The sequence below is a fragment of the Callospermophilus lateralis genome, unplaced genomic scaffold, assembly GCF_048772815.1.
Source record: "Callospermophilus lateralis isolate mCalLat2 unplaced genomic scaffold, mCalLat2.hap1 Scaffold_1954, whole genome shotgun sequence".
Taxonomy (NCBI): Eukaryota; Metazoa; Chordata; class Mammalia; order Rodentia; family Sciuridae; genus Callospermophilus; species Callospermophilus lateralis.
In genome coordinates this window covers 268,321-293,972 of record NW_027512963.1, presented here as the reverse complement: position 1 = coordinate 293,972, position 25,652 = coordinate 268,321, and the positions used below count along the sequence as shown (strand labels likewise).

The 25,652-nt window shown below is 62.0% G+C and overlaps 1 protein-coding gene across 1 annotated transcript; it reads right to left on the bottom strand.

The window, feature by feature from the left end:
• Positions 1–9,732: 9,732 nt before the first annotated feature.
• On the bottom strand, positions 9,733–23,914 carry LOC143640359 (FERM domain-containing protein 1-like). Its single transcript, XM_077108203.1, has 13 exons — positions 23,682–23,914; positions 21,804–21,957; positions 21,143–21,286; positions 17,706–17,796; positions 16,236–16,312; positions 15,916–15,992; positions 15,024–15,210; positions 13,889–14,044; positions 13,218–13,283; positions 12,302–12,476; positions 11,245–11,517; positions 10,452–10,531; positions 9,733–9,975 (listed from the first exon to the last, which is right to left on the bottom strand). The coding sequence occupies exons 1-13, from the start codon at positions 23,912–23,914 to the stop codon at positions 9,733–9,735; spliced, it is 1,956 nt and encodes a 651-aa protein (XP_076964318.1).
• Positions 23,915–25,652: the final 1,738 nt, after the last annotated feature.

The following is a 25,652-nucleotide window of genomic DNA, read 5'->3' as shown; positions in this document are numbered from 1 at the left end:
TATGTTCTGTTTTGCCTAAATCAGCTTCAGTCTCCTCTGGAATTGCCGTACCCATGTCTGGGAGCGGTGTCTGTTAGCGGTGGTCCGCTGTGTTGGCCTGGGGACAGCTGGTGGTGTTTGCTACCTGCCATTGGGTGCCCTCTAACACCTCTCCCCTGCCAGGGCCGTCGCCAGCGCCGCAGAGCTGGTGGCACTTGTCCACGGAGGTCTGCAGCTCAGAGCGAGGCACCCCACCTTGGTGCACATGGCTTCTTCCAGATCTCACCTGGTGGTGACGGTGACTCTGACCGTGGTGTCCCCCTCAGACAGCACTGGAGAGCTGCTATTGGCGCCGGGTCAGTTCAAGTAACAGAAATCCACCAAGAGGAAAAATCCCGGGGTCACCCGGGGTCTGCAGCAGGAATTGCAGCCACACCCTCCAAGGACCTGGCATCTGGGACCTGAACACAGGAGGCCCTAGGGCACAGGCTGGGGAGAGAGAGGGAGGTGGGCGGGAGGAAGCATCTGCTAGGGACATGGGCAACAGGGCATGCGGCACCTGGGGGCGCGGGACAGTGTCCTGAGGGGACTGCACAGTGGGAGAGAGATCAACTCCCGGCTTGTCAGAAAGACCATGTCATGCCACAGAGGCCCACGGCGTCCAGAGCAGCAGCTCCTGGACTCCAGTCACAGAGGCCCACACGTGCCTGTGCACGGGTGCACGGCAGGGCGCCAGGGGGCAAGGAAAGGCTAGGCCCCGCATGGCGTGTGGAAGTCCATGGTGCAGAGGGTGTGTCCTGCAGAGCCCGCTCTGGCCCCGCCCCCCATGCAGCCCCAGGGAAGCCCTGCATCCTGCTCCAGCTCATTTCCTTCTTGCCTGGAAGGCCAGTATAGACAGATGTGGTGCATCCCGAAGGCCAGTGTAGACAGATGTGGTGCATCTTGTCACAAGGACACTCCACACTGTGGTCCCCGGACAAGGGAGGGCGGGGGGCAGCATACTCACTCCTCGAGCCACTCCACCAGCCAGCACACTACTGCCCGGCACAGGACTGGGCACAGGTAGGGCCCAGGTAGCGCCAGGCACTCTGCTGATCCTGTGAGTGCTGCCACAAGACACAGACACAGAGGTGGCCTCTGTGCAGGGGTTCTGGGCTCTCCTTCGAAAATCTCTGTGTTTTCTGTTTTGGGGGATGAGCATAAGCTCTTGAGGTCTCGTGGGTCTGTTCTGGAACTTCGCAGGGCGAGACTTCAGACCCATGGACACAGCACTTCTTCGGGCTTCTGTGAAGCTGATGGATGGATTTCCAGGAGGGCATGGGTTTTCCCAGGGTTCCAGTCACCGTCGTCACCCGGACTACTAGGAAGCATTATTTAGTTTTCTTGGGATGGACTGGGCGTTCGTTAGACTTCCCAATGTGAAGCATGCTACCCGCCTCCTTTTCTTGTTATAGTCCCCTACAGAACCCACCGACTGTCCCTCTGCCCAGTTTGTTTCTAAGAGGAAGAGAGAGGCAGAACCAGCTTCTCGCTGGTGGGTGAGGCCTGGAGGGTGGAGCTGCAAGAGGCCTCCGCACTGACTCCCTGCCCTCTGTCCTCTGTCCTCCCCTCCCACCAGGCCAGCAGCACCATCCAGCCCCCCTGCGGGGTCACGCTGGGGCAGGGAAGAGGTGGAGCACCTCTCCCCAGGCTCCGCCTCTCCAGCCCCTTCCTGTGGACCACACGGGTTCTGCGAGGCAAGCGCGGGCCAAGCTGCAGCTGGTGGACCTGGCCGGCAGTGAGTGTGCAGGTGAGCAGGAGCTGGCCCTCACCTGGGGGTGCCCACAGCCAGGCTTGACCGGCCACCAGGAAGCTCTGAGCCTGGCACCTCTGCTCAGGTGACTCGAAGCCCTGTCACATCGGGCCATCAGAGGTCTCCCCAGGGCAATCAGAGGTCACGTTCTTCCTCCTCGGTTTCCAGGAGCAGCTCTGGCCCCTGGAGGAGCCATGCTGGCGCGATGGCAGAGTCCACTGTAAGGACTCCCAGGAGGTGCCTCCCCACCAGCTGCCGAGAGGCCCTCCGCCCAGAGCCTCCTTACTCCTGGGCGCTTGGAAGTGCAGGGTGGCTGAGGGGGCTTCTGTGCCTTGCAGGTGCATCTGGGGTGACTGGCCTGGCACTAAGGGAGACCTCGTTCATCAACCGGAGCCTCGCAGCCCTGGCAGATGTCCTGGGTGCCCTGTCGGAGCGCCGTGGCCACGTGCCTTATCGGAACAGCAAGCTTACCCACCTGCTCCAGGACACCATCGGTTCGTCCCCCTCAGATGAACCCAGAATAGAGAACACTGTGAGCTCCGCCTGGGGGAGCTGTCCCTGGTCCAGATTGTCCTTGGGGCCTACCCAAGTCTGCTGGGCTTCTGGGAGGTCCCCTCTCCAACGTCCCTGGCACTTGGTGACAACTGCACTTGTGCCCTCCACAGTCTTGGGTAGGGCTGGCTGGTGTGTGCCTTCAGGGGTGCACCCCTGGCCATCCAGCTAGGCTCAGGGCTCCCTCCACCACGCTGGACTCAGCAGCAGCCAGGGTCACCTGCTCCATGGGTCCCCAAGCTGTGGGAGCTGCAGCTCTGCTGAGTGGGGTGAGGGCACTTGGTGCAGCCTCAGAGCCTGTATCACCCACCTTTTTGGGGACCACACTCTGCTCCAAGTGCCAGTGGACTTTGTGTAGGCAGCTGGACCCCGTCCAGTGCTTTGGGACATGTAGATGCCATTTGTCATGACTCCTACTCAGCTCACATCTTATTCCTTTTATTTAAGGGGGTGATGCGAAGCTCCTGGTGATCCTCTGTGTGTCCCCGGGGCAGAAGCACGTGGCAGAGACACTGCAGGGCCTGGGGTTTGGGGCCCGAGCTCGGCAGGCTGAGCGGGGACAGGCTGGGAAGAGGCCTTCCTGCGCCCAGGTGAGGAAGTCGTGCGTGGGCTCAGCATCTCGATGAGTCCTCTTCCCCGGAAGTGTGCTCTCTGTCCCTGTTTTCTAGGGTGGGTGCCTGAGGAATAAATGTGTTTGGATTTGATGAGCCTGTGGTGCCCCAGGGACCTGTGGCTGGCTGGCCGGGAGATCCCCACACAGCTCAGGCCAAATCACCCGGCACAGGAGGCCCAGAGAGAGGACGGCTCGTCCAAGGAGCCTCCTCCCGGAGCAGATGGGCAGCAGGTGCTCAGGTAGGTGAGGAGCTGTGCTGACTGTGCGGCAGGCCCGCGGCCCCCCAGGAGGCCCAGCTCTGCGTGCTGTGCCTCCTTAGACACAAACGAGGCCACAGACCCAGGAGCTCTGCGCACAGGCTTCGGAACTAGACAGACTTGGGCTCTGCCTCCTGCCGGCTTTGTGTCCCGGAGAGGGAAGGCCCCATTTCCTTGTCTGTGAGCTGGTGAAGATCAGGGTGGACAGTAGGGGCAGTGAGGCTTGGTGGAGCAGAACAGGTGCATTACTCACAGCACACTGCCCCGAGGTATCTGTACGTTGCTTCTCTGGCCAAGTGAGGGCCCAGGCTGGGCACAGTGGCAGGGGAGGTAACGAGACCTCCAGCTCTTGGCCAGGGGTCTATGAGTAGTCAGGGCTCTGGGCACCGAGGAGGAAACAGCCCATTTCATGTCCACCAGCCTCTGAACTCACGCAGCTCCATGTGTGGGAAACCAACCAGAGCATCTGGGGACTTGATGCCAGGGCAGTAGTAGGGCCTGGGGGGCTGGGGATCTGCCCGCTGCTGGTGTCCACGTGTGCTGGGAGCCACGTCGCAGGACCCAGTTGCAACCTGAGAGCTGCATTCCTTGTTTCTGACCTTCTGGGCAGAGCTCCGCTGTACCAGGCCGACAGAGAAGTGCAGGAGACCCTGCCCGCAGGCCTGTGGGGAATGGCTAGACCCGGAGGCCCATAGAGCAGTGGTCGGAAGAGCAGTTTGAAGTCACCTTGTGTTTTCCCCAACCCCTGGTGCTGGGGCTTAGGGCTCTGTGGGACAGGAGGGGGCAAGGGGGGCCCACCTGGTTCCTGATTGAACTTTCCACCCAAGTATGTGGAGAGTAGAGGCTAGCTGGGGCAGGAGGGTGGGCCACCATCTGGCCATCCATCGGGGGAGGCCCCTGCCCAGGAGGGACTCCTGCTGGGGAAGGCTGTGAGCAGGAACTGTATGCTCCACGGGGGAGGCTGCGGGGAGATTGGTAAAGGGGAGTGAGTCTCATAGTTCCCAGGACCCTCAAGTACCCCCCACACATGAAAGAACCAGGTCTGGTGGTGTCGGGAGTAGGCTGGCCCTCACTCAGCCAGGGTGGGAGGAGGTGTGACCTGAGACAGTGACAGCCCCCTGTGCCTCCCTTGACCCTGGACAGGCCTGACCTCAGGTGAGAAGCTCTCAGGACTGGTGCAAGGCTGAACTGGATCTGGGTCAGTGCAGACCCTGCTTAACACTGAATATGGAGTGTGGACAGGATGTGGGTGTCAGTCCTCGGACAGGGAGGCTCAGGCCTCTCTGGATCTGCTGCCCATAGGTGACTCAGTGCCCAGCAGTGACTCGGGCAGCCCAGGAAAGCGGGGGTACAGTGTGTATCCCCAGCTTCAGCCCCTGACGCCCAGCAGCGGGCAGCTGCAGTGTGTCCCCAAACATCTCCGGGAGGGCAAGGAGCCCCTATTCTGGGTGGCGACAGAGTGGCACACATCCCAAAGATAGCCTGCCCAGGGGAATGTAACATGGCCAGAGGCTGACCCCCAGCTCTGAAACCCTGTGGTCCCTCCGGGAGCTCCTTCATGCAAGGCCGGAGTTGCATCCCCCTCTCTTCAAACCTGTAGGAGGTCTAAGGTCCCTGGTTTTAAAGATGCTTTGTGCTGATTTGTTGGAAGAAAAGGATTCAGCAGCAGCTTAAGAAGCACGTAATGGCTGCGTTGAGGGATGGACCATGAGGGGAGGCAGAGACTTCCTGACCACTGAGTGACAGCGAGGACAGGACGTGGGTGTCAGGGCGTAGAGGGGTCCAGTGCCTCTGCTGGGGAGGTTCCCTGAGGACCTGGCTCCGAGCAGAGCGTGGAGGAGGTCAGCGACACTGGGGAGGACACGGGGGCTGAGTGGTGTGGGTGCTGTGCTGTCCCCTGGTGGTCACCCCATCCTATCTCATGCCCAAACCTGTGAGGGATGATTTCCCATACACAGAGTGTGTGGGCCACAGGCCTCAGAGCCAGAGGGAAACTGCTAACCTGGAGGGTGGACAGGGCTTTGTCAGCACAGGGTTGAAGCCAGGGGCCAGTGACCCTCAAAGGGGCCGTGTGCCTGTGTGTTCTGCGACTGGCAGGGTAAGACAGAGCCAGGCTCCAGCCCTGGTTTGTCAGCAGAAAGGGACGCGCTGCCTTGGGGAGAAAGAGGAAATGGATTCTGGCCCCCCCCCCCATGTCACTGGGGGTGCCAGCAAGCTGTCTGCTCAGGACGAGGCCCAGCTGACCACTGCCTCATTGTGTCCCCTTGCTCCAGGACACGTGGCGTCTGCTGCAGTATCCAGTGAGCTGGGTGAGACGGCCTTAGTGAGCGCGGCCCTGGGGGGAGCGAGAGTGGGCATGTGGTGGGGCGAGTTGGCGTTGGACTGCAGCTGTGCCTTGGCAGGGCTTTGTCCCACTGCCAGCCTCCAGCTCGGCCCCAGCTCTGGTGTGTAAAGAGCCACACGGTCAGCACACATCCATTTCCTGGATGCCTACTTCATGTCCAGCTGTGTTCTGGGCACTGGAGATGCCACAGAGGACACACGAAGCTCCTGCCCTGGGAGATTGCAGAACTGGGCGGGAGAGCCACGTTCCCCCAGGCGTGTCCTGCCCCCAAGTGTAAAAATAGTCGATTATTCCACAAGCTGCAGATAAAATGTGTCCCCAAAGCTCTTCTTGCCAAGGTGACGAGGGCTGGGAGGCTGGGGTTTGGCAGGTGATTGGTTAGGAGGTGGAGGGCCACGACAGGATTAATGATGTTATTAGAGATCCCAGGGGTCCTACCCCTTCTACTGTGTGAGGCCCTTGACCAGAGTCCAGTTGGCCTGGGCCTTGGGCCTGGGTGTCCAGTCCCCAGACGTGTCTCTGCCTGAACAATTTCTGTGCCCGTGATTTGCTGCAGGAGCCAAGCGAAGACTGCATGACAGCTGCCTCCCCAGAGACCAGGTGCCTGCAGGCCACCTCTCATGAGAAGCCATGTGCAAGGCAAGGCTGCAGCCGGGTGGCCACCGACCTCCAGGGCCCTGTCTCTGGGCCAGGGGCATCACTTCATGGACCTGTCACCACAATGGGGATTGGTCTGGTCACAACCCCATCACACCTCCCAGAGTGGTGCCCATCCTGAGTCCCTTGTGGGTGGCCGAGGTCCGCCTGGGAGTCAGCTGGCCCTGCATGCTGGGTGATGCCCCGCCCTGCTCCAGATGGCCTCTTCCTCCTGCTCCAGCACCACTCAGGCCTCGCGGCCTCTGGCACCCAGAAGACCAGGCCCCAGCACCAGGGAAATCATACCGTTCAGGACACTGCCCGTGGTCCCAGATGCTCTGTGATGGTGACTCCAGTTTCTACGGAGCCTGAACCCTTGGCTGCCTACTTCAGGTGCACATGGTGACAGCAGCAAAGGGCAGATGGGAGAAGCCACATGCTGCCAGCAGCCCCAGCAGGTCCACAGGAGTCGGGCACGTGCAGTGTTAGGTGCAGGCCAACACCCAGGCCAAGGGCTGCTGGGGGCGCTGGGGACACTGGGGAAGTGGCAAGCCATGGGGGCCATGGAGGCTTAGGCAGGTGAGGAGCCCAAAGGAGCTCCAGTCTGAGGCCTGTCCTGCAGCCAGGGGCCTCCATTCTCCAGCAGGAGGGCTGTGAGCTGAGAGCTGGGCATGACACATGTCCCTGGGAGTCAGCCCTGTGACCAGAGGGCCTGACATCAGCATCCCCAGCTTGAGCCTGACTCTGAGGCCGGAAACCTCCAGGTGGTCATGGGCACCCTCTGCCAGGAGGGTGGGATTAAGGCTGGGAAATCTGAAGTAGGTCTGAAGGAAGTTCAGAGAAAAATTAAAAACCATCAAATCCCAACTTTCAAAAGCTGGAAAATAACACTAATAATCCCAAGATTTCGAGGCAGCACTTTTATGAACTGGTTGCCTGAGTAACGAGCCACACACAACCTGGGGCCTTTGCAGACGGTCCTGTGAACCACTCTCTGAACCACGTGGCTCTCCTGGCTTGGCAGGCCAGCTCCCAGCAGTGAGCCTGAGGCATGTCCCCTGCGCCGGGTAACTGGTGACATGATGAGGACCCAGGGCTGAGAAAGGGGCTGCGGGATTGGGAGGTGTTTCTGCTGCCCCCTGGTACTCTGCTTTGGGGAGGACACGCCCACCCTGTGACATGGCCTCTGCCCTGTGCTGTCCAGTCCCAGAAGTTTACCACCCCTGCAACCTGGCCTGAGCCCTGGATGCCTCCGGCCAGGCCCGAGTTAGATGGTCTGCAGCTGTGGCCCCAGGGTTGCACGAGTCCCCTGCATGCCTCAGGCTCCATGTGGTCAGCCATGATGAGGAGGGCGGTGGTGCCCAGTGGAAAAGGATGGGGTCCCAGCCCCCTACAGCTGCAAAGTCGCCTGCACATTTATGAAGCTGTAACTGCATGCGCACATTGCTGAGCCCACAGCTTAACCTGCTTCTGGGGCTGCTGCACGGGCTGCTGCCTGAGCCCTGCTGCTTGGCGTGGAGGACCCTCTCTGGACCCTGGAAGGCACTGGAGGCCCAACTCCTCCTGTCTCCAGCCACAGAGCAGCCGTCCAGGCCGCATTGTCATGGAGCTGTGCAGGCTGTCCCAGAAGGCTGGACTCCAGCTGGCAGTCTCCATCCTCCAGTGGGGGTGCTGACCAGGGCACAGAGGACGGGAACACAAGAGCAGGCTCTGCTCCCCAAGAAGCAGCATTTACAAAGTGAGTGTGCTAGCTAGGAGTCAGAGTGTGGAGCGTCCATGCTGCATCTGGGTGAGGCAAGAAGTGAGACCCTGGCCTGGGGCTGACCCGTCGACCTCTAAGTGTCCTCTCCACCCACCTCGCAGACCAGAGATTGCAGCCGCAGCAGGGCTGCCTGGTGGTTGAGGTCACTTGGCTCAACTCTCCATGGGCCCCAGGCCCAGAGGAAGGACAGAAATAGAAGGCAGCCCCCTCTGCCTCCCATCGGGAAGGACCTAGGGTGCAGGTCCCAGCCTCCCTGTGACCTTCTGCTGCTGCCCACAGCTCTGCTGAGAAGCAGGACACACAGGGCAGGACCAAGGGGACTGGCAGGGGACGTCTTGAAGAGAGGCTGTGACCGGCTCTGGGAGGGCTGGCAGAGATCAGCTAGGGCTCCCGGCCCATCCCAGACATGAGAAGTAGCCAGAACAAAAAGGTAACCCCACCGTGGGTGGGCGCTGGACAGGTCACCCTGGCTACTCAGGGAGGACTCACTGTGTGAGGCCCTGGTCCTGGCCACTGTCCTCACAGCAGGCACTGGGTCCCCACCCTCAGCCATGGCCTCATGGCCCATGGTGCCTGCTCACCCTCAGCAGAGGACTCAGGGACCCATGGGAGCCCTGGTGGTGACGATGACACTGATGATGCTGAGAGACCCCGGCCTGACAGGTCAACCCTCGACCCCCAGCAGCCAGGGAAGAAGAGGAGACGCAGTGGCCGTGCCGTCCCTGTCGGTGAACGGGAACCCAAGCCCCGGCTGCCTCCACCTCGGCTGTGGGTGCTGTGCCGGGAGGGCCGGCCCCGGGCCCTTTCTCCAGGAACACTTGCAGTGCCGGGAAGTCGAGGCCGGTGGCTGGGAGCTCGCCTGACCCCATGAGAGCCTCGCTGGCCTCGTCCTCCGCATTCCTGCGCCTGCCGTGGGGTGTGACTGCATGTGGGGTGCGCAGGCACATGTGAGGACATCTCTGTGTGGGCAGGATCCTGTCCAGGCCCTCACCACGCCTGCTCCCTCAGTGGGCACGTTCCTGCCCTACGTGGGCTGGGCTTTTGCTCCTCGAGCTGAAGGGAGCTGGTCTGACCCTCCCCAGGCCAGGTGAACCCCTTCTCTACCCCTTCTTTCCCTGTCTTGGGGAAGGCAGCCTGTGCCAGCTGTGTGAGGCCTGGGGCAGGAGGGGCCTCAGCCTCAGGGCAGGGGTCTGTGCAGGGAGCCACCCTCTACCTGGTGGTGTGTCTGTGCAGGAGGTGACAGGGTCTCTGGGTGGGCCTGGGAGACAGCTGGGCCCAGAGTGCAGGAGAGGCCTGCATCTGCAGGACCCTGAACTTCTGAGCAGAATCACAAAAAGCAAGGTCCAGGAGAGGTCATGGCGCAGTGGTGCAGCGGTGAGCTGCAGCCTTGGGTTTAGGGCCCATGCGGGAGTGTAAGTGCAGGAGGCCAGGCTCCCCCAGGGCCTGAGGCTGGCCAGACACCCTTCACATAGGCTGCTGTGCTGCCCCAGGGTCAACACCACTGACTCCTGGCTCTCCTGGACGCTGGATGTCCAGGCCCTGACTTATCATTCGGGGAAGGAGCTTATGGGCCACAGACAGGCACAAGGAGGACCCCCGTCACCCTGGGCTGACGTCCGAGCTGGCTGCACACCTCCCACAGGGGGAGACCGTTGGAAGCTGGCCAGGAAGTGGGGGTTGGAAGATAGAAGAGGCAAGGGCCAAGACCGCCCTGCCCCGGGCTGGCCACGGGGCAGTGGTGTGGGGTGAGCCACCCTCAGGCTGGCAGGCACAGACGGAGGCACCTGTGGACAGTGTCTACACCACAAACTCCTGCAAGGACGCGCCCTCCCTGAGCAGGTCCAGGGAGAGACAGTTCATGGACCTCTTGCCACAGAGGGCAGCCCTGGCCTCCTGGGGCACCAGCAGCCCTGCCAGGGAGCAGCTGAAGGCACAGGTGTGAGAGGCAGGTGCAGGGCGAGGGGCTGGCTGGAGCTGATGCGTGTGGTCCAGGCTGTGGCTGTGCAGGGCCTCCCTGCCGCTGGGCTCCGCCTCCCGGACCTGCAGGGAGAAGCCACCCATGGCTCTTTACTCAGCAGCGGGCGCCAGGCCAGCTGCTGTCACAAGCCTGTGCTCCCTGCTGGGTGTGCTCTGCCTCTGGCAGGAGGACTGGACCCCTGCAGGGCTCCCACTGTCTGGCATGGCCTGAGGCCCACCTGCCCCCGCCCAGGGTGCTCTGCTCCAGGCGCTCGAGGCCCCTGACTCCAGCAGCAGCAGTTCTGCTTCAACCCTGCTGCGCCTCCCCACCCCACCACCCTCCGCCACCAGGTCCTCTGCTACCATCACACAGCCCCTGGCTGGCCTCTGCTGCGGCAATCAGGGGTGTGGGCCCAACCGACGGCTGTCCCACAGAGATCCCACTCGTGGCAGAGGGGGATGGAGGGAAGAATGGGGACAGTCACATTGATGCCCACCTGTGGGCCACACGTGGGTCACATGCAGGTCACACTGCCCAACCTGGACCTAGGGGGCCCTACCTTGTGTAGGACCTCGGTGCTCTGGCCTCTGGTCCTGGCCAGCGGGACCTGCACCACTGTGAAGGGCCCCGAGCAGGAGGCTGAGGAGGAGGAAGGGGCCTGAGCGGGGGTTGGCAGGGCCCGTCCTGCACCTGCAGCTGGGCTGCAGCTGCCCGCCCCAGTGCTGTGTCCTGGAGCCCCGACTCCTCGTGGCCCGCAGGCGAGGTGGTCTGTGACCTCACACAGTGTCCACTGCGAGGTGGTCCTGTGTGCCCCAGAGAGCCCAGGGCATCGGGTTCCACCTGACACAGGGCCCCTCTCCCTGCCCACCTGGCTCCATCAGGGGAGGAAGGTGAGCTGCCCCAGGAGGCCCAGGACCTCCCCACAGAGCTGGGGCCACAGCCTGCCCAGCGCACGTCTGTGTTGAGGCTGGGAGAAGCCAGGCCTGGGCCGTGGTGGCCACTTTTCCCCAGCAGCCCTCCCTGTCCTGTGGCCGAGACACCCTGTCTGCTCCAATGTCAGAACAGACTTCTCCAGGCCAGCGGGGTGCTGTGGTCATTTCTACTGGGTCTAGACCAAAACTTGTCCAGACATCAGAGGTGAAGGCCAGCAGTGGACACTGGTTAGTGACAGATCTGCCAACCCTGGGCAACCCCAGATGACTCTGGCTGGCCTTAGGTGACACCAGGTGGACCTGGGTGGTACATTCGGGCATGTTCCCAGAGAGGCACTGTGACACGCAGCCTGGCCTCTCCCAGCAGTCTGGCACTTGGGGCAGGCCAGGCTCTTTGCTACCTCATTCTTCTCCGCCCACCTTTGCTGCCCCCGCTGTCCCTGAAGCTGATGGACGGCATCTTCCTGCAGAGGCCCTCAGCCTCTACGGGCTCATCCACAGACACCTCCCCAGATTCTGCATGCTGAGAGTCGGCCTCTGTGCCCAGTGTGTGGGCACTGCCGTGGCTGTCAGCAGAGCTGAGCGAGAGGCGGTGGTGGTGGTGCGGGCCAGTGTCTCTCTTGTGCCTGCTGGCCAGCTCTGGGTCCAGCTCCAGCGGGTCGCTGATGTAGGCCTCCTGGTAGTGCTTCTTCTCTGCAGGGCGTGGGGGACAGATGCAGAGCTGGGTTTGGAGGCAGGCGGAGCCCAGGCGTGGAGGAAGGCCTGGCCCCAGGGACATGGCCCATAAGGCTATTCCTGGGGCTTCCTCGCTGTCTCAGGCTACAGGCTCATCCTGAGCATCCCTGATGTCACGGCCACCCAGGACAGGGCTGGGTGGGAGAGAACAGACTGTCAGCCTGTTCTGAGGGCAGGTGTTCCCTAGGGCTGCCTCGTTACACAGGGACAAACACATCTGTGCAAGCTCACCCCCCTATGCAGACACACATGTGCTCACACACGTGCTCACACACACGCCCACCCGTGCTCTGTGACTGCAGTGTGCACACGTGGCTGTCTCCAGGTGCTCTCTAAGGACACAGTGAGAACAGCCCCCAGGTGAAGACTGGGAGAGTGAGACCAGGCCTGGCACAGCACTGCAGCCAGGTCTTCACGTGGCCTTGATTCTGCACAAGCGACGATGTGAGGAGTCGGAAAGGGGGCTTCCGGAGCCCGGACAGAGCTGAGCAGCCCTCACCTTGACTGCACCCCGCCCCCATCTCTAGGCTTCTGCTCAGGTCACCACCACACTTCACCCGGAGCGCCTGGGGGACAGGAGCTGAAAGGCCACTGTCCATTACGGGAGAACCCTTTTGCTGAGCCCAGAGTGGGTGGCCCAGGTCCTGGGCAAGTTCTAGGGGCAATCTGCTTCATCGCCACCCCTCAGAGGGGGTGAGCAGCTATCTGCTAGGTGCCCAGACCCCGGCCGGGAGGTGCCTACCTTCAGCCTCATCCAGCAGCTGCAGCCGCTGCAGCAGGGGCTTCACACTGAGGTAGAACTGGTGGCTGGAGCGGAGCAGCCGGAGCAGGTGCCGGGAGCGCCAGGGAAAACCCGTGTAGAAAACCAGCTTCCGGGATGGGGGCAGCCCAGCGGGATGGATCTCCAGCTTCTTTCCCTGAGTAGACAGAAGGGACAATAGATGTGGCTTTATACATTGAAAAACCCTTCCAGCAATAGGAAACACATCACATGGCCCTCTAACTGGGCGATGGCCAAGGTCCCCTTTAAAGATTTGACTTCCGTGAGCAAACGGATCTCTTGGTCACTGTGATCAGGAGGCTGTCTGACCTTAGCCATGAGAAGGCAGCCCTCTATGCAGACCCCTGCCTTGGCTGGGTGAGGGTGCAAGTGTCCAGGGTGGGACCTAAAGGGCTGAGTCTCCCTGTCCATTCTACCCAGTGGCCCTCACTCTCAGTCACAGGGGGCCCAGGGTGACAGCTCTGGAGCCGGATGAGAGGGGCACAGATGTGCCTCTAGGACCCACTCGGGAGCCAGGAGTCACATGGAATGAGAAGGGCATCAGGACCTCCCTTCACATCTCGGCTACTCGCCCCGTCCCGGCAGGGCCTTGCCAGCACAGCTGCGAGGGTGAGCATGTCCAGAGCCTCCAGGGCTGTCGGGAGCCAGCAGGAAGGGAGCCTGCACGTGCCCCGAAGGACGGAGATGCATCTGCCCCGGGGCTCTAGAGTGTTGAGGGCCCTTGCAGACACCCACCAGAAAGGCCAGCTTCCTGATGCAGGGCCAGGGCAAGTCATGCAGCAGCTGCGGAGCGTGGCTCACCTCCTGCAAGACAGAGGCACTGTGTCCAGGAGGGCAGCCAGGGCGAGTCTCAGGGAGGGGCGAGTCCCTCTCTCACCTGATAGATATGCATTCCCTTGAGGGTGAGTCCCAGGAGGAAAGTGGGGTGCTCAGGCTTCTTATCCTGAAAGGTGCAAGAGGTGGAGGCCCTGGGCCTGGGGTGGCCAGAGACCACCATGCCCCACCCAGCTCTGTCCTGGACCCTCCCCTGGCCCTCTGTGTGCTGGAGCTGTCCCTGCCAATTGCCTCAGTCTCCATTCCCCAAACGTGCCTGAACCCCTTAACCTGCCCCAAGAAACCTCCACCCAGTCCTCTCCGCAAAGACTGAGCGCTGTGTCACCTGTGTGCCTGGCCGGGTGGACACAGAGTCCAGGCCCGAGGCCCCAGCACTAGACCCAAGTCAGAACAACCGTGGCTGAGCCAGCAGGCTCGGGTCCCCAGTCCCTCGGGGTTCGCTGGAACCCTGTGGAAGCGCTGCACACCACCTCTGGACAGCCACCAGGGAACACATTCCCTCCCTCACCACACCAGCCTGTCCTGAGGACCTCCGTCCCCAGGATGGTTGGTCACACCGTCACCTGTGGGGACTTGGTCCAGCTCTGCTCTGGGATCCAGGTTACAGTGTCCTCTGCAGGGGACTCTGCCTGCCCTGTCCTAGGGTCCCAGCACGCTGTCAGCACGGGGGCTCTGTCCCTCCCCTGTCCTGGGCCCCAGCGCTCTGGGCTCAACCTTGTACAGCCTGAAGAAGTGGACAGGCACGTCCTCGAGCTGACAGGCGTCCCTGAGGAACCTCAGCACAGCTGCCTGGGGGCTCAGCTCCTGCTGCTCGCGGTGCACGGTGGGCACATGCCGGAGGATATAGTCGACACCCCTCTTGGCAATGACCTGAGGACGGGCCCAGGTCAGCTCCACCCTCCTTCCCTCCCCTCCCCTGAGTTGGCCTCCTTCTTGGGAAGCCTCCCAGCCTCCTGCCATTGCAGGGGACCTCCCCAGCTGCAGCTGTCCAGCGGAAGGACTGGGCCTACTGTCCAAGCTGGGGACACAGAGATGAGTGTGTGGAGTTCCCCAAAGCACCCAAGGAAAGCCCCTCTCTTTCTGGGCCCCCCAGTGCCCACCACAGAGACCCAGAAACAAGCTGATTCCAGGTGGCAGTGTGCGCCCAACAAGCCACGACTCCCCGTACGGCTCCCAGCAGCCCAGGAGGAGGCTACGTCTGTGCATGGGGTGAAACCTGAGGGACGTGCATCTGAGGAGGGCCAGCCATGTCCAGAGGGACGGGGTACCTGGAGGACTGGACCCAGCCCTGGGCACAGTGACCAATGTGCAGAGCGGACAGTTTCCAGCTGCTTGGGGCAGACAAGGAACAAGGAGACGCCCACAGGGAGGGAAACTAGGACTCTGCCCAGGGCAGGGGCCACTGTCCCTGGAGGGACAACCCAGTGCTCAGTGCCCCCACGAAGCCAGGCACAGTGCCCGGGGCTGGGAACACAAGGTGGACTCCTCTGCTCCCTGACCCCCCCTCCCAGGGCACTGAAGGGCTGAAGCACGGACGTGAGTGGCCCCTAAAGGGCCCTGGGATACCTGGAGAGAAGGGGCAGGTGGGCTGTTCTTCACAGCTGGGCAGGTCCAGAGGCTCAGAGGAGGAGAGCCCCTGGCTCCAGGTCGCACAGCTGGCCAAGTGTGCGCAGGAGCACCGGAGTCGGCCCTGGGTACTGGTCCACGCGGCCACACGCCTGCCTTGGGCTCCCCCAGGTTCCCCCCCCTGCCCCTCCCAGCTCTGCAGCCTCCCCTCTGCATGGACCCCGTAGAGTCCTGTTGGGGACAGTGTCAGTGACCCCCCAGGAGGGTGCCAAGGGGTCCTTACCCACTGTGGGAAATAGGCCTGCGGCTCGAAGTACCGCCCGACGTGCGGCGGCTTGCGGTGGCTGCCCAGGTCGGCCTGCAGCGCGAGCGCGGCCAGCAGGAAGTAGGCCTCCTCCCTGTGTGCGCACTGGGACTGCAGCACCCGCTCCTTCAGGCTGCAGTAGTACAGGTGCCGGGCCACCTGGTCGCTGGAAGGCAGCAGAGCTGGGTGGGGTCCAGTGGCTGGACCTGGGTGGGGTCTGCACAGCCGCCCGCCCCAGCCTGGTCCAGGGCACCCAGCCTCCCCTGTTCACAGCCTGATCTGACCCAGGGCAGTGCCGGGCGCACCCTTCTCCGTGAGCAGAGAGCTGCTGCCCCCAGCGGGGCCCAGCCAGGCCTGGCTGCAGCCTTCAGCAGCCTGGACCCCGGAGGGAAGGGCCTGCCCAAGGGCTCAGGCACAGCGGCACTGAACCCGGTTCCCTGAGCCCACTGCCCAATGCCGTCAGCCACACACAGCTCCAGGACAAGGCGGGCTGCCCAGGGGGCCTCCCCTAGATCTTCTAATACAGTTGGGCACTGCCCTCAGCCCACCTCCCGGTTCCCCAAAACCTGCACCCTCCCCTCCCCCTCTGGGATCAGCGACCACCTGCCTTCTCAGGGTCCCCAGCCCTCTCTCTGTCTTGCTGAACATCAGGGTTCCTGGTTGTCCTGCCAGCTCCGAGGTGGCCATCTGAGGGAGGCCACCGCCCCTGTCCCGGGAACCCCTCCTGCCACGTCTGCACAGATGCTTCAGGTAAAGGCCCAGTCAGGCCCCACACTGCGCCAACATGGCTGTTCTGAGGCACAGGCAGATGGCTTGGCTCCTGGACTTGGGTGTCCTTCCAGGCAAGGTCCTGGACACCAGGAGCAGTTACCTCATGACCCTCCCGTGCTCCACGTAGTACTGCACTCTGAGGGAGGTGACGAAGGGCGCGCGGGGCCTCCAGCCTCCCTGTTGGGAGAGGGTGAGGAAGAGCGGGCCTGGGGCACCTCCCGGCGCCCGGCCTTCGCCAGGATCTTAGGAGCCGCGACACTCAGTATTTCATCCTACTTTTACGGGGAGAAGGGCCAAGTGGGGTGTGGCACCGAGGATGTGGGGACAGCAGTGTGCCTGCCAGACAAGCCCAGATGAGGCGGGGCCCCAGCAGGGAGCCGCAGGCCCACACGGGCTCAGCCTGGCCTGCAGCCCACTTACTTGAGTTCCTCTCTTCCAGTCCTCTGAGAAGTACTTGCTGAGCCTGAGCTCCAAGTCCATGAACACGTGCTCATTGTCTAGAAAGGACGGGCTTCGTCAGCAACTCACCTTCACTCCCGAGGGCCTCGAGCCAGGCAGCTTCTTCTCTAGCTGACCTGGTGCGGGCTGCTCCCTTGGGCTGGCTGCGGGGACAGCCCTGTCAACCGCTGCTGGTTACCTGCATGGCCTTCCCAGGGAGGGCTGGCGCACTCTCAGCCTTCTGGGAGGCATGAGGATGAGCAGCGGGGCCCGCAGACCTTCCCTGCACCCCAGGCTCCCTGGCCCAGCCACAGAACAAGAGGGACCCTATAGCCTGCCCACGCCAACAGACGCCGACCACCAAGTGCACCGTGGGCCCAGTGGCTGGGAGGGTGCTGGGGACGCTTTTGCTGAGGGAAGCCTTGCTGTGACACTGGGGCAGGACAGTGGTTTCCTGTGGAAGCTGGAGGGGAGAGGCTGGGGGCTCCCTCGGCAGTTCTGCTGCAAGGCCTCGACTTGGGCTGAGCCTGGCTGAGGGCCTCCCATGACTCATCCCCGCTCACCCCACTCGTCCACCTCACAGGTGTGTGCTCCATGGTACACACACATGCTGAAGACCTGTGAGCTGGTCCCTAAGGTGTGGGCAGCTCACGGTATGGACCTTGAGCCTCAATCAGAAGGACAAAGGTCCTGAGCTGCTGGCTGTGTTCACACTGCGGGCTCTGGCCCCCTGCAGGGGCGGCCTCCGGGGCCTAGCGCGGTATCACCAGGGCTTTGATTCACTCTTCGCTTTGAGGCCTGGGGAGTCCCTAACCAGCAGGAAGCCGAGCACCTCTGGGCCACCAGGGAGAAGCACCCCGTCCTACAGCATGTGCGGGTTCCCCTGCCCACTGTGACTGGCCACCTCCTTCCTGGGGGGCCGCCCCGGCACTCCAGGCCCTACCCTCAGGTCCTTGAAATCAGGCTGCATCTGCACAGGCACCCGCCTTGGCCCCGTAACTGTCACACTCCCCACATGACAGAGGCCAACAAGCTGAGCGGGCAGCTCTGTGTGTCATCTGAATGTGCGGGTGCACAGAAATGTACACCTCACACACGCATGTGAGCACCACCCACCTTAGACCACAGGCTCACACGTCACACATGCACATACCTCAGGCCACACACGACCACACCACACGAGCACACACCACAGGCCACGCATGGACACACCACATGTACACATGCCACACGCCACAGGCATCCCACAGGCACACCTCACACGGCACACTCAGCACACTGCACACTACTGACCACCCACTTTGCAGCACACGTGCACACACCACACACACTGACACACCCAACACCCTGTCTGTGGTTGTCCGCCCAGAGCCTGACCCCAGAAGCCCAGCAACAACGGGGTGGGGTGGAAGGAGCAGGGGGGCCTGAAGGTGGGACGGCAGCACTGCTCACCTCTGACCACGCTGAGGCCGGAGAAGCGGGCCTCCCGGAGGCCCAGCACGCTGCACACCTGCTGGAACAGCTCCCGCGCCCTGGCCCTCACCTGCAACAGGGGCGGTGCTCAGGGCGTCCAGGACTGCCCTGGACAGGCTCAGGGGACCCCGCTTCAGGACGTGAGCAGTGGCTTGTGCTCAGGGCCAGGGTCATTCCCAACCCCACAGAGCTGCTTGGGAGAGGGAGGTGGAGGGGTGCGCCTGGATTGGACAGAGCACCCTCCACCCTCCCCATAATGTGCACCCCCTGGGGGCCGCCTGCTAGATCCTCCTTACCCCAGAAAGCATGGCCCTGACCACCCGGGAATGGGCATCTGTAGGTGGGGAAGACACCTGATGTTCAGGGGAGGGGGCCGAGGAGGGGCTGACAACACTCAGGAACACACTGCCTGCCCAGCGCTCTGCAGATCTAACTAGCAGTCCCCGTGCACAGTCTGAGCCGGGCCCTGGGCCCCTGAGGACATGTTTCACTGTGCAGTCTGTGCCTCGGCCAGCTTATCCATTGGGCACACGACTCCTACAGCTGGCCCTGGGGGATCCTACACTGCACCCCCAGACACCACTGGGCAGGCCTCACGCCCAGGGCCAGTGTCCATGCTGCTGCCCAGGAGGGTGCTTTCCTCTGCGCGCAGGTGAGGCCTCTCTTTATGGCACGTCCTGCGGTCTGCTTCATGTGGTCCCAGCATGGCTCCCTGACGGACACTTCACAGCGATCTCCTCAAACCCCTGGTCCCGTGCCAACCCCTTATGCCTATTTATTGACTCCAAGCCTACAGAAGCTCCCGTGCTGGCCTGGGTGACGTCCCTGCTCCAATCCGACCTTGAGCTTCCTGCGTGGAATCCCCTCAGATGCCACCGTGTACGCGGGCGGACAACACCGTGGCACCTCAGCCACTGCTTCTGCTCAACTTCCTGACAGACTCGGCTCCAGGCTGGCAGTGCTGTCCTCACCCCTGCGCCTCTCGGCCAGGGGACAGCCACACATCTCCTGCTGGTGACTCAGAGACACCGTGTGTGCCAGCTGGCTATGGTAGAGGTGTGTGGCGGTGGCCCCGGGCCCCTGTGAGGCCCCTGACCTGGCCTCCACTAGAAACCCAGAGCCCCGTGGCCTGGCCGTCTGCTACCTGTGCCTCTGTGTCACCGGAGCGGCACGGCCTGTTCCTGCTTTTCGATGACAAGTTACCGAAAGGTTGGCTCATTAGCATCAGTTAACGTGGTGAGGGCCACCGGGACTGGGACGTGCACTGGGAAGGTCTTCTCAGCCCACGCTCTTCTGATGACTGCAGTGGAGCCACACACAGGGGGACATGGACGCCCACGATGGCTCCCATGGTCCACAGTGCCTGGCTCGCACCTGAGGGCTGGCCAGCTGTGTCCTTACCAAGCAGAGGGCCCGACTGGGGAGGTAGGAGCAGGAGACACCCCTCTGGGGCCAGAGGGTGGTAGGGAGGGGAGGTAGGAGCAGGAGACACCCCTCCGGGGCTCCATGAAGCCCCGAGCGTGACCTCACACTGTGTTCTGGGTGCAACCTCCGGCTGAATCTCACAGTACAGCTCAGGGAGGGAAACAGGTAGAAGACGCCCTGGTCACACAGGAGGAGGCCCCAGCACGTCCACTGCAGGCCTCAGAGGGCCCCAGGACCCTGACATCCCCTCCTCAGGTGGGAACTCCAGTGCTTGGGGCACTGCCACAAACCTAAGTGCCAGCACTTCCTACGGAAACGCAGCCCCAGGCAGACACCAGGTTCCCAGGGGACCCGAACCGTGATGTCACAGCCCGTCACTGCCTCAGAGAGCACCAAGCTGTCCACAAGGAGCCTCAACAAATTCCCCCTGGAGGGACCTGTCACTCTGTCAGACACCTGCATTTCAATCCCCATTTTCACCATTCACACTTACAAAGGTGGAAGGACTGCTCCTGGTCCAGCTAAAAGCTGGGAACTGACAGCTTCTTCCTGCTCAGACGGCCTGAGGAAGAGCCTCCCCTAGGCCGCCGCGGCTCGCCCAGAGGGCCCCAGAAGGAAGCCAACCGCAGGGACCCTGGACCTGGACCAGTGAGTGTCTGGATTAGTTCAGGGCCCGAGCCCGGACACTTCCCTTCCTCCCCAGGGCAGGGAGTGGGGAAGGGCCGGGTCTGCAGCAAACTGCATGACCCTGCTGTCCCTCAGGTCACAGTGACCTGAGGACCATGACCTGGCCACACTGCCCCGTGATGGGCCGCAGGGGGGAGCTGCAGGCGTCGAGACTGCATCCACCCAGGATGCCAAAGTCCTCACAGAAGGGTCACGCGCTGGCTGGAGGTCATCTGTGCCAAGGAGACGGCCTGCTTCTTAGTGTCCCTCTCAGACCCTAAATGCCGGGACGTGACCAGGTTGTGCAGAGCTACAGGGTCCCCAGTGACTTCTGGCAGCCTTCCGCTCCTCTGTGTGGTTTCACAACCTGAAGTTTGATCCAAAGCCGTCTGTGGAGGCTGTGTCCGGGGTCCCTGGACCACGCCGGCTCTGTCCTGCGGGCCAGGCCTCCTCTGGGGCCGGCAAGCGCTGCTCCTAGCTTAGTTCTCTCACCAGACGCTCTCTTGAGGGGAATCTGGTAACTCTGGTGACTTTGGGCACAGCCCTCGGCGCTGTCCTCAGATGGAAGGGGAGGGGCTTTCTATCAGCCAGTGAGGGCGTCCCCACTTCTGAGGGTGACAATGTGATCCATCATCCCCAGGGGGATGGTCCAGCCATGAGGGTCCTCACCAAGTGGAGGGGGAGGCCGAAGGGTGGGGCAGAGGTTGCAGAATGGGAAGAGAGGCAGGGGTCCCGGGGGAAGAGGCCCTGCCCGTGACAGTCACAGCCGGATGACGATGCAGGGATTTCAGAGGGGCCCTGGAGTGAAAACTCGGAGAAGCCAACATTTCACTAAAGCCCAGTGTGGAGGACAGGGCAGGACCGGAGGGCGGCAGGGCGGGGGGGCACGCAGAGCCACCCAGGGCCTCCAGAGGGAGGCCGCTTCCCGGGTGAACTGTGCCACCAGTTTCCTGCTCCCGAGGCACCGTTTCTTCATCAGCCTTTCCAGTCCAGCTTCTCCCACAGGAGGGACACCCAGGGATCAGACAGGTACCCTGGGACAAAGTCAACCCAGGGAGGCATGGACGCTGTGGGAGGGCCAGGCAGCCCAGGACTCTGGACGCTAAAGGGGACTGGGCAGCTCTCAGCCCCAGCATGCTACTTTGGCCCGCATCATAGTGAAGTGGTCATTTGATGTCTCCCCTAGTCCAGGTGCCCCCAGTGCATAGCTCCTTCTGTCCCCATATCACTCTCTGGACATGTGGTCCCCACTGTCCCCCAGTCACCCTCTGGACACACAACCCAACTGTTCTCCTGGCCACCCCCTGGGCACATGCCCTGCTCACCCCTACTGCCAGCCGCAGCTGCTTCTGGGCGGGCAGCAGCACGAGGACATCCCTGTGCTCTGAGGTCATCTTGCTGTCCCCAGGGTTGGCTCCACTGGGCTGCATACAAGCCTCTCTCAGGACCAGCCTCTGCCGGCCAAGCTCCTGTAGGGGAGAGGAGTCAGGGTTGTCCAGGGGGAGTGAGCGGCTGGAGCCCCGCCTCCTCTGGGTGGCATCTCCGCACCACCGTCTCTGGTCTCCCCTGGTCATCAGCTCAGGTGGACACTGGCCCTCCCACTCCCAGCTGTGCCTTCTGTGCTGGTGTCTCTGGCACTCGCCATAAAGGGCCAGGAACTTGGTGGCTGTGCAGGACAAGGGTCAGGCTGTGAGCTGGGCGTGTGGAGGATGACTGGATGCACGGTCCTGTGGCCACCTCACTGTACCTGGGCAGGGGCAGCTCCACTCCAGGCCATAGACAGGGACCACTGTGTGGCCCCTATAGGAAGGGCCAGGACCCCTGCACCACAAGATGTCTCCTGCAGCTCTCAGAGGACAGAGGGGCCACACAGACCCCTGGACATAGACTCCAGAACCAGGGTGGCCCCTGGTCACTGGAGCAGCAGGAGGGCCAGGAGGACAAGAGGCAATGGGAGAGGAACGTGCCCCAGTCCCAAGACAACACCTCCTGCTTGTACTGGCCCCAGAGCCAGGAACGTGCTGGAGTCACAGCTCCTGGAGGGACCTTGCCGCGGGGCCCTTTCTGTTCCGCTAGCTGGGAGCTGAGGACTCCTCCGGCCAGAGCCAGCTCATCGGCCCCCTGCAGCAGGCCGGGACAGCTAGAAGTGGGCCATGGCAGGCACATTGAGGGTGTGGACTCTCAGAAGCCAGCAGTGGGACCTCTGCCATCAGTCTGAGGCACCGTGGACTCTCCAGGCACTAGCAGAGGCCCCGGAGGCCACTGGCCGGGGCAGCCAACCCTGGGGGCATTTCAGGTCCAGGAGATTTTGGACCCATGGGCCTGGCTTGTGGACCTCTGTCCTCAGCCAGGGTTGGGGGGCCTCTTTCCCGTCCCTGAGTCTCAGGACCTCCTTGGAGAAGTCCCTCTTACTGATCCCGAGAGGCTGCTGGTGGAGGAACCCAGGAGGGTCCTAAGGGGCAGCTGGCTGGTCTCAGGAGGTCCACACTCCAGCACCCTCAGGGCTATCCAGGGCTTTGGAAGATTAGCAGGCCCAGGGACAGGGGGCTCCACCTCATGTCTGCCCACCGCCCCCTGCACTCAGGCTGAGCCCTCCCGCCCGGGCCTGCTTTCTCTGCAGGGTAATGCGAGGCTCCTTGTCACAGGAGAGCACGCGTCCCTTCAGCCAAGGCCAACTGCTCCGGAAGGTGGACACTGGGTTCTGATCCTCACTTCAGGCTAACTGCTGGCTGGATGCTGGTCAGGAGGTGGACGGACGCCTGCCGCAGCATCACAGAGGAAGCAGCTACTGTCTTCCTGCAGTGTCTGAGCACAGGAGGCCCCCGAGGCTGTGGGAACACAGGAGGTAGTGATGGGGAGAGAGCCAGGACGGCTGGGCGGGGGTGGTCGACGGCCACAGAGCCCTGTGGTGGGTGTGGGTGCCCATGTGTCATAGGTGGTGTCTTCTCCGAGCCAAAAGGAAGAGAAACGTGTGTCGTCACTGATAAACAATCCATGGACCCCAGCACAGTGGCATGTCTCAGGCCCAGAACCCAGAGCTGCACGGGCTACCCAGAATGCCCTACAGCCCAGCAACACCTCTGAGGGACAGTCAGGGGACACTTCATCAAGAAGACAACAGCTTTCTGTCCTTTGAGAAAACAGAAACATGGCAAGATACCCCAAATCCACAGCACTTGTAGGTACAGTTAGTTGGCCTTGCTATCTGCAGGAACGGGTTCCACACACTGCCCAGAGCCCCAAGTTGGTGACAGTCAAGCTCCTTGCTTAAAATGGCACTCATTTTGTGAATAACTAATCACTTTGAGGTGACTTATAAAGCCTGATGCAGAGTGACTGTGCCGATAGCTGGGACCGCAGGGCTAGGAAGAGAGGCCAGGAAGCCTCCACCTCCCGGCCAAACGCAGTGCTTCCCAAATATCCTTGATCCAAACTTGGCTGGTGCACAGATGTGGGGACACAGGAGCCCTGTGCTGACGGGGTGCACTGTCCCCTGGACTCTTGTTCAGTTACTGGCCACGGCTGGGATTTCAGGTGTGAGGGGCTCCACATGGAGATGCCAAGGCAGATGCCAGGCCTCTTTCCAGACGGGCACTCAGTCCTCCTCCACCCAGTTCTCCCTTCTTCTGGACAGTGGTGTCATCTTGTAGATGGGCTTGCTGAGAATGTTCTAGAACTCAAGCTTCTCAGTTCTTTACGCCCATGAGGGATAGGCTTTGAAAAAGCAACACGGGAATACCTTTCAGAAAGACAAAGGAAGGGGGTGCTCTGAACTCCCGTGGCGGACTGAGACTGCCATGCCAAGAGGGCAGCAGCCAACAGGACAGGTCACATGTGGGGACTGCACTAACCAGGTGCCCTAACCTGAGCTGGACAACCTCGCAGGTCCACAAGGCTCCATGGGGGCATCCGCGGGTGGGCTCCGACTCCCACGCGCCTCCCTTGGACCCTCCGGGCTGGGCAGGACCTTCCAGAAGGGTGCAGGAGCCCCGGGCTGGGGAGTCCTCAATCTTCAGTCCTGAGTCGCGGCTCACGTTTGGGGCTGGGGACGAGGTTGCCCGCAGGAAAGAGCCACCCAGGGACTGTGCCGGCGCCATGGGCAGGGCCCGGTGTTTGTCTCCTGCCTACACAGACCTGATCAGGCCCCTCGGCCCCAGTGACAACCCAAGGTCCCACGAGCAGGATGGGCCCCCCACAGCCCTGGCTGTCCTGCCCCTGGAGCTGCCTCTGCCTTTCTAACTGACCGCAGTGGCAGGGCTGGGAGAGGTCCCACAGGGGTCAGCCCTGCTGTGGACAGAGGTCAGCAGGTGTGACATTCACATCCCTGTTCACCTGGCTGGCCACCCTCCTTCCCTGCAGGTGGGAGTGCCGTGGGCAGGACCTGCCCCCACAGGACAGGGACTGCAGAGCCGCTGAGGGGCCAGTGTCGGGGACAGTTCCTGTGGCCTAGGGCTGTCCCCTGTCCAAGGAAAGATGGGGCTTGGTTTTGGGCCAAATCAGCCGCCTTTGGCGTAAACAAGTTTGTGCCTGTACCAGGAAGTCCACCCCATTGGCCGGTAGAAACCACAAGAGCTCGGGCCCAGTAAATGCTTCCTGTCTTTCCTATTATGTGTCCACAAGGTTGAGATGTGACCTCCTCTGTGATTGGCTCCTATGTCCTATATATACTACGCACTTTCTTGGTACCAGGTTCCTCTTGTTGCGCCTTCAATAAAACCTGACACAGTTCCATCGGGTCCTTGTCTTTCTTTTGTTCGACTCTGCTGGACGGAGTCGACAGGCCAGCTCCTCTCCTGGACCTACAGAAGACAGGGTCTGCCTCCAGGAACCATGCCAAGTGACAGAGAGCCCAGGTCACCTGCCCCTCGGGTGGCACTTAAGTGTCCAGGCATCTGGACCCATCACTAGGGGTGGAATGGGTGCCTGGTCAGAGGGCAGCATTTTCTAAGGGGTGGAGGAAGGCAGCAGCTGCCTGCTACAGGCACCAGGGCAGCCATGTCTGAGAGAGGCGGGCGGCTGTGAGGCTGAGCACATCGGAGTGTCCGAGAGGCCAAGGGAGGAGGACGAGAACCCCCGCTTGCTGCCATGTCCTTGCTTACAGAGACAGGGCACGGGGACTCTGGGACTGGCATTCAAGACCTGAGGACAGGGTGTGGGGTCCCTGGGCAGCATGGGGACCTGAGGACCAGGGTGGACTCTGGCCTGGACTGGCCCTCCTGACCCTCTCCCCTGGAGTCATGCTCAGGGCTGTGTCATCTACGCGGGTGGAGCAGGACCTGTCCCAGTCCCACAGGCTTTCGGGGGGGCACCCGGAGTGCAGGCTTTGGGAGGGATAGCGAAGGACTTACAGATGGGCCTTTAAACCCCGCTGTCATCCAGCTGTATTCCATTATCTCTAAGTTGGCACTGTCCCCAGCAATGGCTGCTGGCCGCATGTTGCTCTTGAACATTTGCAACTGGTCCAAGTTGAGATGCATGTAAATGGAACAGATTTTGAAGATTCAGTATGAAAACAGATCGTAGAATGTTGTTGTTTATGTTAAGATATTGCTACGTGTTGAATGGTAGTATACTGTATTTCTATTGAACTGTGTCCTAAAAGCAGAGAGACACTCAAACCAACCTGAACACTGGGGGCCAGGGCCATGTGGTGGCAGCAGAGACTGCAGTGACCTGTTTACAAGCCAAGGGCTTTCAGGAAGAGCCGGTGGCCATCCGAAGCCATGAAACAAGGAAGGGAGTCCACCTAGGGACAGACGGGTCCATCTCCCTCAGTATTTTAAAGGTTTATTGACCAGGCTTCTGGGTTTTAATAAAACAGGATTTCACAAACTC

Excerpts from the sequence above, each read along its gene's own strand:
- LOC143640359 (XM_077108203.1), bottom strand. The coding sequence starts at position 23,914 with ATGGCGCCGGCACAGTCCCTGGGTGGCTCTTTCCTGCGGGCAACCTCG. Across the intron at positions 15,993-16,235 it reads ACTGGAAGAGAGGAACTCAA|GGAGGCTGGAGGCCCCGCGC; the intron begins GTAAGTGGGCTG and ends CTCTCCCAACAG. Across the intron at positions 10,532-11,244 it reads GGACAGCGGGGGCAGCAAAG|CCTCCTGCTCGGGGCCCTTC; the intron begins GTGGGCGGAGAA and ends CCTCCTCCTCAG.